Source organism: Larimichthys crocea, chromosome XIII (genome assembly GCF_000972845.2).
Source record: "Larimichthys crocea isolate SSNF chromosome XIII, L_crocea_2.0, whole genome shotgun sequence".
In the NCBI taxonomy this organism is placed as follows: Eukaryota; Metazoa; Chordata; class Actinopteri; family Sciaenidae; genus Larimichthys; species Larimichthys crocea.
Genome location: NC_040023.1, coordinates 34,817,843 through 34,833,037, shown reverse-complemented (window position 1 = coordinate 34,833,037; position 15,195 = coordinate 34,817,843). Strand labels below are relative to the sequence as shown.

Sequence of the window (15,195 nt, the reverse complement as noted above, 5' to 3'; positions counted from 1 at the left end):
GGAGCACGCAACGCTTGTGCCTTCGGAAAAATTCAAAATAATCAACATTTCTGAGATAATATTTTCATGTCACTGTAGCATGATTGAAGCTTCCAGGAGTAGTCGTCGGCGAGCGTGTGCGAGAGAAATCTCCAGTTAATGAAAGGAAAGCAAACATGTGTTCTGTGTGTTACACATGCTGTTAAAATCAAAATTAATCTGTTGCTCCTCAGCGGAGACGGGCTTTCTGCCATGAGCGTGGATACTGGCAAGATAATGAAGACCAGACTGCCTGCTGTGAAAGTTCATCATCGCGAAGCACGTACACACACACACAGAAACACGCCATAAATGTTGGCTTTATGTCAGGGCGCTCTTGCTTCTCTCACAACCTGTGCGACCTGCATCTCACGAGTCTCAGCCATCAATCATTACGAGACCAATCGGTAAGTTTGTTCGTCACAGCGGTCCAAATGTTTTCCATCTATCACCGAAGCCACCACAAGGAGCGATGGATCTTTTTTTTTGTTTGTGAAAAAATAAAAAGGTGAGATCACGAGAGCTGTTTGTCTTCTTTGGTCTGAGCCCGACTGGAAAAACTTTGTTGTATTTTTTTATGTTTTGGTTTGTTTACACTCACACTGCACGATGACAAACGATCGGCAGAGTGCGAAAGAAAAGTCGACGTGTCGCACTTGGTAACGCGTCATCCCACAAGGTGAAAGGTTTGATTCCAGCTGCTGTAACTGCAGCTAACCATGATGGATTTGTTTACAGTCTGCACCGTAATTGACCTTCTCTGGTTTTCAGCTTTAAAAAAAACAAAAAACATGAAGTATGAGCTGCAGTCGAGATTTAATTAGCTGCACTGTGCTGTCCAAGCATGAGGAACTTCTGGCATTTTAGGGTTGTTTCCTCTATTTGTACAGGGGATTAGGATCTGTCTCTGAGCTGCTGTCCTCTTGGAAATAGACACATCCTGCCTTTATGTGCTACTGGAAAAAATGATAATCCATAGAGGCTGCACATCTTCAAGTCATATTTACAGTTGGACCTTTGGAGATCGGCTTTAATTATGATTCGTTTCCAAGCAGCAACATTTGCTGAGCTTTGAATGTTTTCTTCGTGACAGAATGACCGTTTGACTACAGACTGAATCTGCAGCGAGAGAAGGCCTGATATCCACGAGGCTGCCTGTTTTAAGGCAAGTGGCATCCTCCGTGACCACGAAATTAAGCCAACGTGCCAAAAACTGCAGTTCCTCTAACGTCCACTTGATTCTGGCTCCAGAAGTGAGTCAGTCTCCATAAGTCCCCATGTTCAAATGTCCAACTTCACAGCAGAAATAAACATGTTTACAGCCTGGTACAAAAAACAGTTTTGGTCTCTGTAGCTAATTTCCCCGTTCATGACAACTGTACTGAGGGTGAATTTATATACAACTCACCTGTTCAGGTTATATTAAGGATTAAAGTTTTGAATTGGACCCTTTGATTGACAGGTGGGTGCTGTTACAGGTGGCTTGTTTGAGCAGCCAGGCATCATTCGGCTCACCTCAAGTCCACCAATGATCTATGTCTTTGCCAAATTTTAGATTACGAAGACTACAAACATGGTGGAGGCCAGTGCCACAGATTTTAAGCTTCAAACCAACTCGTAAAAACCTTAAAATCATTGGTTTTTAGGGCTGTAACTGACAATTCTTATTGTCTGAAATGTCTTAAAATAGTGACAAATGCCCTTTTGTCTCCTATAGGGCTGCAGCTAATAATTGTTTTCATTCATGATCAGTTATTTTCATCATTAATTGATAGTTGCTCTGAAAAACATCAGAAAAAAGTGAAAACTATACATCCCAGTTTTCAAGAGTCATGTTTAGTCTGACCTACATTACTTATTTTATAAGACTAGAAGCTCCAAAGAGGAAAACGTTTGACGATTATACTTTCTTAAATGGGAACATTTGCTGTTTTTACCTGTCTCGCATTATGAATTCATTATTTGGACAACTTAGTTTCTGGGAAAATGTGACTTTTCACTATTTTCTGATGTTTTATAGACCTGACAATTAATCAATTATTTGAGGACATATAAGTTTGCAGCAAATCCTCAGACTGTAACAGCTGAAAGCAGACACTGTTTTTGGCATTTCTGCTTGGAAAAATGATTCAAATCATAAATTTATGATCAGAATAGTTGAGGAATTCAGCAAATTTTCTGCTAATACAATCAGAATACTAATAAATAGTTTAATCTATCATATGTTTAAATCAAAACTAAATCCTTACTTCATCAAACGGGCCAATACAAAGGACGAAACACAGTTCAAAGTGTTGAAACAGCTTTTATCATACTGACCCCTTGTTCCTTGGCAGCCATGGCTATCTTGTACAGAAAGTCCTCCTCCACAAAAGGCCGCACGGCATCGTGAATGATCACCACCTTCGGCCTCTCCTCCTCCTCCCCCTCGCCCAGAGCCAGCACTCCGTTACATATCGACCTGTGGCGAGTCGAGCCACCCGGCACCACTCGAACCTTCCTGTGCTGGAAGCGCTGGATGATGTCCGTCATCAGGTCGACGTTTTCTTTGGCAACGACGACCACGATGCACTGGATCCACGGCACCCTGCAAGAACACATTGTGCACAGTGAAAAGTCTGTTTGGTGAGGTGAGGAGAGGACCGAAAGAACTTCTTACATTTAGGAATTAGGGCTGGAACTCATCTATCAAGTCCTGTTTCATCTGGAGGAGGATGTCGAAAAATGCTCATTAAAAGTTCCCAGAACCCAAAGCGACCTCTTACAGAGAAACTTCACATTTGAGAAGATAAAAAGGTCCAAAGTGTTAAAACGAGAGATACGGTAACTGTAGGATTGGATTGTGACCTTTGACCCTCCTCTACAAGAAGCCTCTGTGCCTCGCCGGGGCCACACAGGCAGCATCTTTAGTCGTCCGGGATGTTGCTGCACTCATTTCCTGACAACATGTAAACAGTGACAACAAACTAAGAGGAGCCACATCTGATCCCAAACACCGGTTGTTTTCGTGTTGTTGTAATGAAGGTCAGGCAGTGATCACCACAGAGCGTAAACATCCACCTTCTCCTCGCCGTTATGGAGCCTGCCGTCTGAGTACAGTATTGCTGTCCGTCCTCCGGTGGTGATGGAAGACAGACTCGAGTCCTAAATGTGCAGATATCTGCTTTCAAGTGGCTACGGGAGGTTGTTTTTCACCCTGCAAAACAGTTACAGGAGGTACACGTCGTCGTAAACAGGTACTAACAAGTATTAAAAGGTACATATACATATAAATATTCTTTTATTCACCTCTATGTAGCCATAAAAATAGTTCAGTCCAGTTTTCTTTTTGTGCCTGTGCCTGAGATTTCTGTGCCAGTTGGGTGATATCATGACATTCAAGTGTACGTATAGTTTGTGTATCAATATGAAGAAGCTGGATTTGTCATGTATTACGTTACATTACGTATATTTTACCCATTTTAAACCAACTGGCAGCTGTTGACAAGTAACTCTCCAGTATATTATTTGGTCACTGTAATTCTCTACAATTCATCATTGGCCACTGTAATTTTCACAATAACTCTATAATTACTGTAGTTTTTCTTACTGAATACACAGTATACTACTGTGAAATGGTTTACGGTAGTTTATCGGACACAAACACAGTAAATTATTATATTATTGTGGATTTCACAGCTAAAATTTACAGTGCAATTGTATCTTTGTTGATTTTTTTTTTTTTTACTGTAGTTTCTCCTTTATACTCGAAAGGAGTGTTTAATATTATACTATTTTTAAATACAACTCAAACAATGTACTAGTATCAAACACTGGAAATGATCCGGAAGTGAACAGCTAATGATTGTTTTTATTCATGATCAATCTGACAGTTATTCTCATCATTGATTGATAGTTTGCTCTGAAAAACATCTGAAAAAAGTGAAAACTATACATCCCAGTTTTCCAGAGTCATGTTTAGTCTGACCTACATTACCTATTTTATAAGACTAGAAGCTGCAAAGATTGACAGAAAAACCATTGTCCAGTATTTTGAACAATAAATTGACCCTGTGAGTCGTTTTTCAGAGGAAAACATTTGATAATTCTACCTTTTTTAAAATCTGAACATTTGCTGCTTTTACCCGTCTTACATTATGAATTGATTATTTGGACAACTTAGATTCTGGGAAAGTTTTCTGATGTTTTTTAGACCTGACAATTAATCAATTATTCGAAGTTTGAAACAAATCCTCAGACCGTAACAGCTGGAACCAGAGGCTGTTTGGCATTTTTGCTTGGAAAATGATTCAAAACGTAAATTTATGATCAGAATTTGGCAAATTTTTCTGCTAATACAATCAAAATACTAATACATTGTTTCATCTATCGTGTATTTGTATTTAAAACAAAGTCCTCACTTCAGGGATATACTCAGGTATATTGTTAATTAAGGTGTAAATGTATGAGCAGCCTGCACAGACGCACACCGGCCGTTAGAGGAGGTGTTTATCCGGACTGAGGGAGAGGTTTGTGTCCCTCTACCTGACCGTAACGTGACCGTAACCTGACCGTTACATGGCCGTTACCTGGCCGTTACATGGCCGTAACCTGACCGTTACATGGCCGTTACCTGACTGTTACCTGACCATAACGTGACCGTTACCTGACCGTAACGTGACCGTTACATGGCCGTTACCTGACCATAACGTGACCGTTACCTGACCGTAACATGACCGTTACCTTACCGTTACCTGACCATAACGTGACCGTTACCTGACCGTTACCTTACAGTTACCTGGCCGTTACCTGACAGTTACCTGACCGTTAGCCAGGTAACCTGACCATTAGCCGGCTGTTACTGGGCCGTTACCTGACCGTTACCTGACAGTTACTTGACCAGTAGCCGGCCGTTACCTGAACGTTAGCCGGCCATTACCTGGCAGTAACCTAAACATTACCTGGCCGTTACATGACTGTTAGCCGGCCGTTACCTGACCAGTACCCGGTCCTTACCTGACCGTTCCCCGGCCGTTACCTTACCGTTACCTGAACGTTACCTGACCGTTACCCGGTCCTTACCTGACCGTTCCCCGGCCGTTACCTTACGTTACGTACCTAACGTTACCTGACCGTTACCTGACCAGTAGCGGCCGTTAGCCGGCCGTTACCTGACAGTTACCTGACCAGTAGCCGGTCGTTACCTGAACGTTACCTGACAGTTACCTGGCCGTTACCCGGCCGTTACCTGACCGTTACCCGGCCGTTACCTGACCGTTACCTGACCGTTACCTAGCTGTGTTCACAAACAGACGTTATAACATCTATTTTAATGTTCTCCTACCTCTCGAAAGCCTGCACAGTGTAGCTTATGAGCGGCCGGCCCAGGAACGAGCAGAACTGTTTCGGTGTCAACAAGCCGGTTCTCTCTCCGGTGCCACCGGCGGGAAGAACCACAGACACCGGGAAGTTCACGCTGCATCCAGCCGGCTGGTGGTCGCTCTTCCTGGCTTCGCGTGTTGGGAAAACCCCCGGATGAGCGGGCCTGTGTGGATCACAGTCGCTCTGCATGTTGACGCGGTTAAACCTCCATCAGGTGGTGGAGCGGCGGAGGTCACGACAGGTCACCCCCGAAGACGCGGTCCATCCCCGGTTAACGGGAGAGAGACAACGTGGATGGAGGTTTGGGAACACCGTCAAGTTACAAGAGTTAAAGGGAGTGCTTCCGGTGAACTCTTTCAAAATAAAACCCCCAAATCCAGGTTGTTTTTATAACCATGAAGCACCTTGTGTATAAAAAACAATTATAATACTCCACTTGAATAAATGTACTGCCAATTGCAGTAAAAGTATTTATATAATGTTGATGCATTTAAAAAAATCTCATAAAATCTTAATGTGCAAAGTGATAGAAACTACAGCTGTCAGATGAATGTAGTGGAGTTTAATGTGAAAGTTCATTATTTACCTTTGAAGCAACAGTGTGAGGTGTGATGGAAAAGCTTACCGAAACAGACCTTGAGTTGTTTTTGTCAGAATAGCACAATGTTTGTCAATGAAATGTAGACTTTAATACTTAAGTAAAGTGCCAGTTCTCAGACTATATTGTACCAAAATAATAGTCAATCAATAGTCGTGGAGGTGGAGTAAATCATCTCATTCACACTAACTGCAGGAGAATCAACTGAAGTGAACTTATATAGCACTTAGTTATGTTTTAGTCTATTTTATTGTTTTTAAATTTGGATTAAACTTTAATTTGAAAAGGTAAAACTGTCTAATTTCCGGTCAAATTCAAGCTGAAGCTTGACACCTGTCCTGAAATCAGAAATAAGTTTGTACTAGCAAATCTCACGAGAACACAAAGAATAGTACCTGCCTTTGAATTAGACAATAAAAATTATTGTTAAAACTTCCCTTCTTATCACAGTCTATAAGAAAAGATGCGATAGTTTCCTGCTCATGTCGCTCTGTATGATCCATCGTGGTGAACTGTAGTGTCGGACACGTTTGAAGTCTCCACTGACAACAATGCACGTGATAAAAAGTGATATTTATTTCATATAAAGTTATTACAGGACAGATTGATGAAAAGCTTTGAGATTTCACCCACATGCTGATGCCACTTAAGCAAAACTTATCATATTATATATTGCCACAGGGAATATATTACATCATACATCATAAATCTTACATAGTAAAAAAAATTTATACACATGGCCATACTTCAAAAAGGCAAGTAAGAATTTGATATATGTACAAGTATTTACACGGGATATTTTGAGATGTTTGGTGTCGTTTACTGGTGTTGGTGCCGATGGGTACACGTGCACGTGGGTACTGGGACAATGTGGGTTTGCTCTGCAGACTGTACAGTTCTGTTCACATTATCTTTAACCACGTGGAGTCAAATGTCAAATAAAAAGTCCTTAGCATGCCCTTTGGAGCTCTCCATCATAGTGAGGAACCAGCGTCACCTAAATCAAGTCCCAGTCACATTGAGAGATAATCCACGGCTCTGCACGTCGTGTCTCAGTATCACAGAGACAAAACTCCTGTAGGTTCATGTGGATTCAGAGTCTGTCTGCACGCCTGCCGGCTCTCAGGGTTCAGTCTCGTGCCAGTTCCCGTTCAGCCGGTTCTTCCCCAGCCTCCTCTTGCTCTTGGACTTGTGCTTGTGCAGCAGGTGCGGCGTTGACACAGCCGGCTCCTCGAACTTGTTGCCCGATTCGTTGTGTTGCCTCGAGTACCTCTTGCACTTGCACGAGGTGACCACGGTGATTTTGTACGTTCTCGTGCTGCCGTCCTGACACTGCAGCTGGATGCGCTGGGTGCGGGTCTTGTCGTTGACGCATCGCCAGTCCTGGTTGCTGCTCCGGCGACCCCAGAGCTTCCTGCTGTAGGAGCCGCCGATCCAGTTTTGAAGCATCTGAGCTGGGAGACACTCGCCGGTGCACACCAGCTCCTTGATGGGGTTGATGCTGGTGCAGTGGCCGTCGGAGATATACTTAGTGGACCTCAGCTCTCTGCAGCCGATCTGGCTTCGGTCTGTGGAAAGACACAAAGAGAAATATGAGGAATTTGTCAATTTGTCTCTGGAATGTCTTTAAGATAATGTCTTTAAATATCCAAAAACACTCAACTTAACTGTCATGTATGAAAGAAAGTAGCATTTTCTCACATTTAAGAGGCCAACTGAGGATTATTTATTTTTTAAACAGTGTAACTTCCCAAATATTTAACTATTTGTTGCAGCTTTAATGTTAGATTCAGTTTTCAGGGATATTTGAAATGAAAATGTCCTGTTCGGCTCTTTTTGAGGCAACAAAATGACACTTTGGAGTCACTCTGTGTCATTAAATCATCATGATACTGAAAAGGTTAATAAATGATAATAGCAGATTACTTCCCAGCTCTTTATCCTGTACATTACATTGGTTATAAGTCCCTTTGTGGCCTCTGGCGAGTCACGGAAACACAGGGGAAGGAGCACAATAGCACGCTGACCTTTCTACTTCAAAACGTTGAGGAATCACGGCACGTGAAAAGGAAAAACTCAGGAGGATTACGTCTGTGCAGCAGCTACGTCTGTCAGTAATATTCTGCCAACCACCACCACCTCCCCTCCACCCTCCACTGTAACCCAAGATCAGCTCCATTCATACAGCTCCATACGCCTCAGTGACAATAACCCCCCACCCCCTTCCTCTGTCATAGCGTTTGATGAATGAAGTGGGGTGAGGCTCTCTGAACAACCCCTCCACACACCACTACCTCCACCACCACCACCTCCACTACCTCCACCCCTCCCTCCTTCACTGTCGGCTGCCACAATCAGAGGCTTCCTGTTCACGGGAGAACACCTCCATTCAGCCAGCTACTCGACCCGGCTCATCCCCGCCTGGACGACAGCCAGCCAGCCAGGTGTGTGTTACACCGAGCGTTCCCTCTGTATGATCACGGCGATGTTATGAACCACTTTTTACAACTCTCCAACCTCCAACCTGTACTTTACTTTACATCTATTTACTCTGCAGCTGCAGGACTTTGTTACTTTTTACCAACAGTGACTGTATTTGCATGTGTGTGTTTGATTCTTTTTGTCTGGAGACGATGATGGGATTAAGTGCCTGATTAAATAGGTGCCTCATTTGGCTCCTTTAAGATGCAAATGCACCAAAGTTTCACTCTTAAAAAGGAACTTTTGGCTGCATGCATCCTTAGATTAAGGAAAATAAAGAAATTAAGTATAAAAAGGTACAAAAATATTAATTGGGGATGGAGGAGCTTTGAGGAATCTGCTACAACCTCTTTGGGATAGAGAAACTACAAAAAGTAGGTTATTGGACTACAGTAATTGACTCAGAGAAAGATAGCATTCAAATATTATGATTATTGACTGTTTAACATCATTTAAATAAACCCAGATTATAAAATAACACCAGAAAATTAAAGAAAACTTTATAAAAGACAAATAGTAAAAGTACAATAAGATAACTCATCCTACAGTCTCCATATAATCATCACAGGACAGCATCCTCCGGGATGCTCCCTCACTCACCGCCTCTGTCGTGCGCCGCGTTGGCCGCTCCTCTCCCGCCGTGCCGTGCACGGTTCAGGGTCACGTTGCTCTGAACCTCCGGCACCGGAGCCGGCGCGCTCACATGCGAGAACAGGAGCTCCGTGGCGTCGTTCTTGAAGGCTTGGCAACTCCTCAGGAGGATGCAAAGGACGAGCACGGAATGGCACGAGTCGTACGCGCTCAGGTGCATGGTTGGTTTGGTTTGGTTTGGTTGGTGAGATGTAGATCCGTCTGGATGTAGACTGATGCTGGATGAGCTGCATGTGAGAGTGGTGGTTTTATACACACGGACCGCCTCTTTGCTTTGGCAGCTACTCAGGTGCATCTCTAGTTAGGAAGGATCTGATTGGTCGGCACGAATTTTACGCATGAAGGATGAGCCCCGCCCACGGCTTTTATTTTGGAGAGATTCAAATGTGATGCTGGATGCTGGAGAGGAGGCTTCTATCCATGATGATGATGATGATGATGATGATGATGATGATGGGATTACATGCCTTGCTCATTAACACGTGGTTTTTGGTTCGTTTACAACATCCTGATATATTTATATAAAGAAAAACAACAATGTCACGGATAAAAATCTTTGACTTGTTTTCACAGCCCACCAACATTTATCGAGATGAAAACAGCCGTTCTATATCCAACATGAAGAAATACTTACTAAGTGGAAGATTTGAGGAGAATATTTCATCTAATTAAAGCGACACGATGTAGAAATTTGTATTTTTTGCGCCTCCAGTTTCAGAGTGTGATCCCACCGTGGTAAATATGGACGACGTACACGTGTATTTGTTCTGATTATATTACTTATGATCAAAAACTAACAGCGACAACACAAGACACAGCAGCAGCTGATATCACTGACTAGTCAGCCCAGCTCGGCGTCTGTCTTTCAGCTTTTTATTTCACCAACCACTAAAAGTCAGTGGTCAGATTTACTCTTTGTCCGGCGGCTTCTTGCTCGCTCTTCAGTTTTTTGGCCATAGAGTCCATAGAAGCTGCTGAGTCTTGTGACATTGCTTGCTTGCCCAGCTCCGGTTCTGGCACGACACTGGTTCTGCCAAAACGCCTGTGCTACAAACACTTACACTCCCGGGCAGCCTGGCTAACAAACCGAGCTAACAGCAGCTACAGTTGGCTTCACTGTCCATCAGAAAACTCTGTGAATCACAAAGCGATGGGGTAGATTAAAAAAAAAAAAAAAAAAAAACACATTTTCTCCAGAATCAGTGAAATAGTTGGTGGTGTGTGGTAATAACAGAGGCGCTTGTTCACCTGATTACATGTCAGTGTAGCATCAGCATGATTTAACTGTCAATAACATTTTTTAGGCTCCAGACAATGTAAAGCCATAATTAGGTAACTTGAGAAATCATCCATCATCGCCAAGATTCCAGGTCATCTTTATATTGGGAAATGCATTTTAAATCAGACAGTCATTACATCAGAGCAGATCAAATCACAGATGTTTTTGTAGCTACATAAAGATATTTCACAACCTGAAAATTCATCTTTTTTTTTTTTTTTTTTTTTGGCAGATACTAAATGTGCTTTATTACTCTTCAAAATAAAAGCACTGTCACGTCATGCAGTTTCTTTGTCAGGTGTCAGATTTGCTTCAGGATGTTTTTTGGATTGGGTGAAAGAGCGAGGAAAGAGAGAGAGAATGACCATCTGTCATTCATAACCAGCCAGGGTTTGAACTAGAAACCTTGTTACTGTGAGGCGATAGTGCTGAACACACTGCACCACCGCGCCACTGAAGAAAAACAGAAAACTTTAGATTCACCAAACGGCAGAGAGCAATAAGTCTCTTTGTAGAGTTTGTACTGCTCATTATGCAAAGATATTCTTATGTTGAACAGACATCTAATTAATACAAATATTGCAAAATAACTTGGCTTTACCCTTTGACCCTTGGATATAATGCAAAGACCCGATAGACAGCGATAGAGATGAATAAATAAATAATAAATACCCTGAACAAAGGATATAATATGTCATATTTTACTTCCAAACAAAGCAGCTATAAAACAGATGCAGGAAAAACTCAGATGATGAGTCATCAATTACTGAACAAATTGCTGAGCAACCTGACATCTGTTGTCGTGTTGTCTTGTGTGTTTGAGACAAAGCGTGGAAATGATTGCAAACATTTGATCTTGATCCGGTCCACGTGCTGCTCATTATTAACAGTAGTGATGGAGCATTAATCACACACGTGTGCACACGGTCGAGCTCATGTTTTACCTTCTGGTTAGCTCTTTTTTTTTTCTTTTCTTTTTTTGGGGATATTCTCCGTGTCGTGACTTGCCTCTCTCGGGCGCACGTTTAATTCAAGAATGAAAGCTGATATTGTCTGTGCGTAATTTGCTGTCTGTCTGTGCCGTACCTCTCAATCCCTGTCAGTTACACGTCTAATGATTCGAGTGCCCAGACTAACTGGAGTCTTTGTGTGTCCGCTGTACAAAACAAGGAGAGATATAATTACGTTTGCGGGGAACATTCAATCCAGGCTTGTCTTACTGATCTGAAAAGAGGCGTCGTGCAGAGACACTAATTGTTGCTCATGTGAACGAAAGCTGATACGTGGATCACTTGTTGGTTTTTATTATCACACTTTTTTTTTTTTTAAGGCTGTGGTCCCTTTTTTTTAGGACAGAGGACAGAGTAGGCCCGAGGACGTTTCTTTCTTCTCCTGAGTGAAAGGTTGTTTAGCAATATGGTGATGATATTAACTATTTAATAGAAGAGTTAAGAGTAAACTCAAGAATTCAAAGGTTATTTTCAAGATTTTAACCAAGGGAAAGGAGTAGGAAGGATTTAAAAAGAGGAAAGAATGAAGGAAATAAACATCATTAGTGATGCGCTATGGCCAAAACTAAGCAGACACATGTGACAATTTACATTTATGTACAGACTGGGGTTATTTTTTATTGTTTGGGCCACTTGAATGAGCAAATGAAGAGAAATTATATTATTATTTTAGCTGATTTCAACTTCATTTGTGTTTGGCTCTCGACGTAACAAAGCTGGATCATTAAAGAAATCTGGTGTGGAAAAACTTGACAGAGTCCTGACCTGAATGGAAACACCAAATATGAGACAAACCCACTGACGGTATAAAGAATGGACAGTTGTGTCCATTTCTGCTGTGAAGTTGGACATTTTAATATGGGGACTTATGGAGACGGACTCACTTCTGGAGCCAGCCTCAAGTGGACGTTAGAGGAACTGCAGTTTTTACAGACACAGAGGTTATTGCTTGGACAAACCTCATCAAACCAATGTCAGTGCTCACCTGATCTCACTTCTGCTCCTGTGGCCAAAACATTTTAGAAAACCTAAAACTGGGAAAATAAAATATTGCTCACATCGCTCCACTAACTTTTGAGCTCATGTTGAACTGTTTGCTCGTCAATCTTTCTTTTCTTACGCAGCACAAATGCAGTTTGAGCGATGACGGTGGCCTATTTCGGCTAAACTCTTATTTTTAATTTGTATTTTATCCTCATGACATTGTTCTATTAAAACAGTTGGAAACATTAGCACAGGGACCGACTCATTAACTAATTTAGTGACTCAGTGATATCTGGGCTTGAAGTTTGTCGGTAATAACATGCTGACACTACAGGTTACATTCAAGCACACTGTTACAGTTTGGTTCATGTTTTTGGTTTGAGAAATAAAAGAAGACGTCGCTCCAAACTTATTAAATCAAACCGTGCAGGCCTGCTGTGCCTCAGACTGACAACAATGGAGTGAATGATTCTTTTTATGATTCTGGTTTAGAAAAGTAACGAGTGTCTACAGCCATCAGGAAAACGTGGAGGAATATAAATACCACAAAATGTAATTGTTCTTTTTTTTAAATCTCCTCAGCAGGTGAACTCGGCCTGTCATTAAACTTCACACTCGGTTTCTGTTATTGTTTCCTCTTTTGTTCTTCCTCAAACAGGAGCACCAGAGGCTCATTCAACTCCACTTCCGAGAGAAAATAAAGACCAACATGGCCGGCTCTTCTCAGGAGACTATTTACACTTCGACGCCCCTCTGAGCTTCTAATGGGAGCGGGTTAAATGAATGCTGCAAAGTGAATATGATAGGCCTCAGCCTTTGTGCTCTCACTATGTAAAGAAACAGAAAGCTGAGAGCTGACTCTCCCTCTCTGTCTCCTTTCTCTCTTGGAGTAGTGCTGAAACTCGGAAGGGTTCCCCCTGAACCCTCATGGGAAGTGAAAGGTGGCTTGGGTTAATGGCATATTGACAAGCAGCATGGCAGGAGTGTGTGTGTGTGTGTGGATGATCAGGAAGCGCCCTCATGCAGCGATCGGAGGTGTGGCGAGGGCGACCGGAGGGAAACAAAAGGAATGCACAACACCTGGAACCGAGCCAAGAAACAAAGAGCATCGTGGCAGAGATCCAAACTGAAGACGAGACAATGGACGGAGGACCGTGTCTCGTTTGTTTTGATCTTCTATGACAATAAATGGCACTTGTAACAAAATACACTATCAACAAATAAAATGTCACATGTTATCATAGATTGAATAACACAGCAGTATATGAAGATGTTCATTTATTGATGCAGCATTAAAGGGATATCTCAGCTCAGGTTAACAGGTGACTCTGAATTGCCTCATAGGTGTAAACGTGAGCATGATGTTTGTCTCTATGCGTGACGAACACGTGGCTTGCCTAACATCATTGGTTGGTGGATAAATGGTTAGAAAAGTGTCTTACCTGCAGTAGACTGTGCTCGGCGTGCTCCCTGTTTGGAGAAGTCCTGGCACCAACGTGGAGCAAAGCACTGTTATTGGACAGGGTTAACAGAAATGAGTGTTTAAGTGTACGAGCAGATTCTCACCTTGTGTTCAGATCTGCAGAGGTAATGTGTCCTGCACAGCACAGTCAGGCTGAGGTGTAGGAATGCAGAAGTTCTACACTTAAGACAATATAACAATATATAAATACATTTTTTTTTAGGTTTGGCTAAAACAGGATTTTCTGTCCGGGACTCAGGACTGCTTCTCCAAACAGGGAGCATCCTGACCGCCCTCTACTGTCGGTAACACGCTGACTGTGGATAACCAACTCATAAAACTGTATTTTAAGTTATTGAGCTAATACTTTAGTTTTAAGTTAAGTGACATTTTAAAAAAGCTTGTGGCAGAGTATTTCCAAACTCTGGTATTGCTATTGTACTTCTTCCACAACTGGTACTTTTACTTTTAGTCGACCTGTAGTTACTTTATGTGCATGCTGCTGGTGGACAGACCAGCATGATTACAGTATGTGTGACTCAAAGGACACTTTGCAGCTTTTAAGGGAGCTTCCAACCTCTGTGAGACTGGACCTCTGGCTCCCCCTATAGAGAAGGTTAAAGTCTAAAGCACACTTTAAACACATACATTGATAATAACAAAACAGTGTTTGGATGAGTGGATAACTGCAGTGGATGCTGTAATGTCATGAGTCCTCACGGTCTGTGATATTAATGGAAAACACTGATTTAAAAAACTAACATTAGAGGTGACCGCAGTGCAGACTCAACACGGGATTTGACAGATCTCAATCCACTCAGGATCATTAAGAAGAGACTCTCTGAAACAATGTGAGGCATTTTCCATCCACCCATCCAAAAAAAACAAAAGATCAACCTATCAAAGCTTCGTTAACGCGCTGTATCTCGTTTGTAATCTGCACACAAACTGAGCTGTAAAGATGTTTCTTAGAGGGAGCGATGTGCTGCGTCCACAGTTGCTCCACAGATGTGTTGGTTGCATGGATAAACTGCGGTTCATCAGGAAATTCTTACAGCGCATAACTCCCATCAACTAACTAACTCCATGTACGCATTAACAATCAAGATATGTGTTTATCAGCGGAGCTGCGTGTTTGAACTCTGGAGGAAGTCAGATCTTTAAACTAAGCTCGTTATCGCTGAGTACTCTCTCATCTCATGATTGGAAAGAATGAAATTTTCATGTTTTCTGCACAAAGGTTGAAGAAGAAGTGATAACAAACAACTGCAGCTGTTGCATAAACTCCAATATTTCCCTCTTGAGGGTGAAAAGTAGAAAGTTTCCCAGAGCTCCAAACACTCCAGTTACA

At 42.2% G+C, this 15,195-nt stretch overlaps 2 protein-coding genes across 3 annotated transcripts in view; both read right to left on the bottom strand.

The window, feature by feature from the left end:
- Window positions 1–5,741, bottom strand: part of meox2a (mesenchyme homeobox 2a) — a 101,141-nt gene extending 95,400 nt beyond the window's left edge. The window contains exons 1-2 of one of the 2 annotated variants that reach the window (XM_027286365.1): window positions 5,342–5,741; window positions 2,338–2,605 (exon numbers count right to left, since the gene is read on the bottom strand). In XM_027286365.1, the coding sequence (XP_027142166.1) occupies window positions 2,338–2,605; window positions 5,342–5,568 (495 nt within the window). In that variant the 5' untranslated portion in view covers window positions 5,569–5,741. The remainder of the gene's footprint in view (window positions 1–2,337; window positions 2,606–5,341) is intronic. The other variant, XM_019279074.2, reaches the window with a different exon arrangement.
- Window positions 5,742–6,535: 794 nt separating this feature from the next.
- sostdc1a (sclerostin domain containing 1a) lies at window positions 6,536–9,387 on the bottom strand. Its single transcript, XM_010751442.3, has 2 exons — window positions 9,059–9,387; window positions 6,536–7,545 (listed from the first exon to the last, which is right to left on the bottom strand). The coding sequence occupies exons 1-2, from the start codon at window positions 9,267–9,269 to the stop codon at window positions 7,100–7,102; spliced, it is 657 nt and encodes a 218-aa protein (XP_010749744.3). The 5' UTR covers window positions 9,270–9,387; the 3' UTR covers window positions 6,536–7,099.
- Between the last annotated feature and the right edge of the window lie 5,808 nt (window positions 9,388–15,195).